At 25.5% G+C, this 5,605-nt stretch overlaps 1 protein-coding gene across 1 annotated transcript in view; it reads left to right on the top strand.

The window, feature by feature from the left end:
• LOC106790399 (serine/threonine-protein kinase STK11) overlaps positions 1 to 2,929 on the top strand; it is a 4,878-nt gene extending 1,949 nt beyond the window's left edge. The window contains exons 4-7 of the mRNA XM_014755233.1: positions 137 to 322; positions 448 to 584; positions 659 to 1,002; positions 1,206 to 2,929. Coding sequence (XP_014610719.1) covers positions 137 to 322; positions 448 to 584; positions 659 to 1,002; positions 1,206 to 1,366 — 828 coding nt within the window. The 3' untranslated portion in view covers positions 1,367 to 2,929. The remainder of the gene's footprint in view (positions 1 to 136; positions 323 to 447; positions 585 to 658; positions 1,003 to 1,205) is intronic.
• The last annotated feature ends 2,676 nt before the right edge of the window (positions 2,930 to 5,605 follow it).

The raw sequence follows: 5,605 nt of genomic DNA, 5'->3' as shown, positions 1-5,605 counted from the left end.
ATATACGTATATATATATATATACTCTATATGTGTATATACATATATATATATATACACACATAGAGTAATAAGCATAAGAAAGGATTGCATGGAGTTAAAAACAATTAGATTTCTATTTATTAGATTCTTTACAGGACATGTTAGAAAGTACACCTCTGAAGAAACTTCCACTTTGGCAGGCACATGATTATTTTTCTCAGTTGTTGGATGGCTTAGAGTACCTTTACAGTAAAGGAATAGTACATAAAGACATTAAACCTGGAAATTTGTTATTAACATTAGATAATACTTTAAAAATTAGTGACTTTGGAGTTGCAGAGGTACGCATTTTATATAAAAACTTCTTTCATGTATTTGTATAATATGTAAAATTAATGATAATTAATTATATTTCTTATTTTGCTTCATATATTTTAATCAAATAATTTTTCTTATATTGTGCAAGGCGCTAGATATGTTTTCTATAGATGATACATGCAAAATGGGACAAGGTTCGCCAGCTTTTCAACCACCCGAAATTGCAAATGGCTGTGAAACATTTTCAGGATTTAAAGTAGATATATGGAGCAGCGGAGTTACATTGTGAGTATTATAACGTGTGATTAATTGAAATATTAATGAAATAATAATATGTAGTTTATTTTCATTTTGTATAGATATAATATAACAACAGGTCAGTATCCATTTGAAGGAGACACCATATATAAATTATATGAAAACATTGGTAAAGGTGAATATACAATACCAGAAGAAGTAGAGGAACCTTTGAGATCTCTTATAGAAGGCATGCTACAAAAAGACGCAAGAAATAGATTTACATTGCAACAAGTTAAAAGACATTCTTGGACTATATGTAGGCATTCTAGAACGGAAGATGAAGTGCCTTTACCTCCCTTAAGGGGAAGTAAATGCCATAGTATGACTGTATTACCGTACCTGATGGAATATCACTATGGAGTTGACGACAATCCTACATATTATACGGAACATCAACTTAATGGTATGTTAAAGATACATATCTTTAAATAGCATGTTATCTGTTCTTAAATACACACATAGAAATTTGTATAATGTAGATATTTTCTTTTTTTTGCCATTCTTACCTTCTTATCTTTCAATGTATGATTCATTTATTTTTGTGTTCTTAGACACTATAAATAAATGTTTATAAATATACATTGGAACGTATTATTATTTTTTTAGAGGAAAGAAGACTTCTAGAAATGGATAGGACTAGTGAAGATCAAAAGCCAACTTGTAACAGTCATTGCAACAATAAATCAAATACGCATAGTAAAAGAAGATGGCGCAAACCGATTTCTTGTATTGGCATTAAGAAATTTCCATCTTGCAAACCTTCGTGATCTGGTTACAATACTGGCACAATACTGTTTTATGGTATTAAATATTTTACTGATAGTTACAAAGTTTCTCTACGGAAGAGATGACTGAGTGTTTGACAGAGCAACACTTTTGAATTCATTCAAAAGCACATAAATGTAAACATTTGTGATATTAATATTAAATAGTTATATCGAGTGGTCCACAATACGCTATTGTGATTGTGGATTAAATTATTTCTAATTTTTAAGAAGAAAGTATAGTTTGTTTTTGTGTGTCATAATGATGAAATGAAATATGTGTAATAAGATTGCCTTTAACTATGATACATATTAGAATTTGTTTCTATATTTAATTTTGTAAATTAAGATCATGTATAACTAAGCGAAGTGATAATAGTCGGCTCGTATTGTCTCTATTAATTGAGATGTGCTAATTCTGGTGTGACGGACTTTTTAGATTCTTATTTATACTATATATCATTTTTTTTTTGAGAAAAAGTAATATAAAATAGTTTATAATCAAGAAGGAGCAAGTCAGTTTTAAATAAAACAATTGTTGCTCCTCGATTATAACACATATATATATATATATATATTTATATTTACATTAACTTGTAAATATAGAATGAAGAAGGAACGAGATAAAAAGAGACAAGAAAGAAAGGTTCAATATTTATAAATAAAAAATAAAATAAAAAAAAGAAGTAAAAGAAAATCTACAATTTTATCTTATATATATCGTTCATATAATTATACTTAAATTATGACGCCAGCATGACTAGGATACGTAGTATTTTTTTAATTGAGATGATTTTTTTCTACTTTATATTATCTTAGTTGAATATATTAGTGTAAATATGGAGTAAAGTTATTCGTAATCACAAATGCAATCTTAAGGGAAGTTTGTATCTGCTTGAATCATATACTATATGTATATTATAACGATAATATATTCCATCTTCAATGGTAGAAAGTGATTGTTATGCCAAGTCAAATTTATTAAAAATGAAAAGTTATAAAGCTTTCTAGCTATGGCTACCTTTAACCTGATACAATAGGATGTTATAAAAAGCAAAATAAATAATTTTTTATATTTATATATTGGTAAGTTTACAAGAGTTTATTATTATATTATGTATAACTCACATAATTCAACTCATGATAAATGCAGATACTGTTTCCCCTTAAAGAATTTTATAGTTATAATTGAATAAGTATTAAACATGATTTAAAGTGTATATGATGTATATATAAAGAGTATCTATAAACTTGTCTCGGTCGTATACAGTACCAATATTACATGGAATACATTATATAAATTGAAAACATAAATGCATTACCTGTAACGAGGGATGATTGAAAACTTTTGAGCTTCGATTAAATAAAACTTTTATTTATTTATTTATTTTCTGTTAATAAAAGAGAGTTTAATTGAAAAAACAACATTGTTTCTATTAGTTTCATCTATTTTATTAAATATCATATTCCAAATTAGAATATAATTGTATTTAAATGTGTATACGTACTGGGACATAAATTTGGAGATACTTTTTGTTGGTGATGTGTGTAAATAATTGATTTATATAATAACAAAAAAATATAATTTTCTTTTTTTTTTTTCTTTTTCCATTGACATTATAGATTTATAATTTAATATTATCGAAATAATTAATATATAAGAGAAAAAGAAAGAAAAGAAAATAATAGGAAACTAAACAAAAAATCAGAATTATGTTAAAAAAGATTTAAAAAATTTATATGTTACATATTGTGTGAGATAAAGAGAAAAGAAAAGAAAAATAATAATCATTATCTATAAATAAAAAACTAATTTGTTTTTGCCCAAAATATAATCTTTATCGTTTAAACAATGGAGGACACGTTAAGTAACTTGATGTATAATTTCTATTACAAAATGAACGAAATTGATTTTAATTAAAATTATTTAACATGTTATATATGTAATTAGAATGTAAGATCGAAATATTAGAGTTTTGTAATTAATCTTTTCTATTAAGGAATTCAGATGCCTAAATGTCACATTAAAAATAGAATTATGCAGTGTAGATGAAAATAATTTTGATTATAGACACGATATATGAAAATTATAAATGACAGAACTTTTTTTCTTTTTTTATTTTGTTCGCGTCTGCAAAAAATACTCTGTGGATGCAAGATTTAATAAGCATATTAAATGTTTATAATAATAACAACTTGTCAACCTTGCATATCATAGGAAAATAATTATTAATTCTATAAATATATAATATATATATATATATACTTATATAATTAWTATATATATATAAATAATATATCCCTGTATAAAAGGAAATGTATGGAATATTTAGAGAGTATATATACATATATATTTTTTTTGTAATAAATAAAATGTACTCTTATTTGCTCGTATGTGCTATTAAAGTAGTGATAAATAGCTCATCGTAAGAATTATAATCGTATTCTTTAAAGAAACCATATATATACAAGAATGGGTTGAAAAGTTTTGAGACTCAAAAAACTTTCTTTTTTTAAATAGATGAATTTGAAAAAATATTGTTTTTCGGTTCAAAACTTTTCAACCCTTTCGCGTATTATATATAATATATACTTATATATAGAACGAATTATATTAAATAAGAAAATATTTCTTTTTTTAATTGAAATATTATTGAAATAATTAAATTTTACGTACGTGTTAAAGCATATGATATATATATATATAAAATAATAGCATAAACAGCCATATCTACACTGCACAATTCCTTTTGCGATATAACATCGAAATATTAATTAATTAAGCGTGTTTATGCTATTTTAATAATATTACATATCAATTATATATTCATTTATATGTAAAATTGCTTACCGATAGTGCAAATGTTTAAAATAACATAACGGCATAATAGTTACGATACCATTGAATTATATTATCTAAAATCTGCTTGTATTCGTTATTATATACATTTGTCAGATTATTTTGAATTATGCACAAAATGTTGTAAAGATTAATATTTGTTTCTTCTTATTTTTTTGTTTGTTTTTTTTTCAATATTAATGAAAATTTATTTAGGAATAGGATTATTATAAGATAGGACACAATTTGTTTCTGTATTATATCATGTTCTATCGGCTGCGTGTATTATAGCGATTATTGTTGTACATATGTATGTATAAGTTTGTATCTTAGAAAAAAAAAAACAGATATTTAAAAATCATTTATAGATGTACTAACGTATTAGCAAAATTGTGAATATACTGCCATTCAGCCTTGTTCACATGTTGTTTTAATCGTATAAATATAATTGAACAGAGAAATATTAATATTAAAAATTCTAAATTACTATTAAAATGGATATTATTTTGAAGACTTTCGTAATTATTTATTAATCAGTATATGTGTTACCGGCAATATATGAGAAGCAGTTATCATATAAAACAACAAATGCAATTAAGGGGCAAAGTATTAAAAAAAAATAAAAGCTATAAGACTTTTATTGAGAAAAACAACTTCATCAAATTCATGAGATATAAATTGTTTACGGCTTAGGATTTAGGTGATCCTTTTTTGTTGCTTGGGCCGCTACTGCGATTAAATGCATTCCACAAATAGAAAGAAATCTTCACACAGGTAATCGATACCTTTACCTATATTTCATCGCAACTAAAATCTATTCCTGAAAAACTTAAATCTTAAATAATCTCTATGCTGAACAAAATTCAAACTAACGTGGTTGCGTTGTTTCCTAATAAAAATTGAAATGCAAATGAAGGAATTTTGCATCTGAAGTCGTGTGCATTGCCACGTGACGTTAGAAATGTCATCGGCGGTGGGAATATTTTATACTTTGCCGGTTTGTTGTGCTTAGAAAAAAACAAAAATATCTGTAAAATATTAATCATATCATGTTTGTTTTTTTTTTTCGCCAAAAATGGTAATTTCCATTCCATATATCGTCGGTAAAATATATCTCATAACATATGTACATAGTCTGTCTATCATCTGCCAGATATTCCAACGAAAAGTAAATTTATAAGTAGGAAAGTATGATGGACAAGGAGGTAACTCGATCTTCTCATACGACTATCGTTCCTACATTATTGAAAGCAGTTTTACTGTATGACGTCAGATATAACATCAGAAAGAAAGAGAGAGATAGGCGCGTTATTTAATTCAATAGCTTAAGCATTTATCATGCAACGATCTCACTTTTCACTGCACATCTGCCTGATGATATATCTGTGTATATATATATATAT

Source organism: Polistes canadensis, unplaced genomic scaffold, assembly GCF_001313835.1.
Source record: "Polistes canadensis isolate GaletaPanama2010 unplaced genomic scaffold, ASM131383v1 scaffold_234, whole genome shotgun sequence".
Taxonomy (NCBI): Eukaryota; Metazoa; Arthropoda; class Insecta; order Hymenoptera; family Vespidae; genus Polistes; species Polistes canadensis.
Note: the sequence above shows the minus strand (reverse complement) of the source record. Positions and strands in the feature narration are given on the sequence as shown.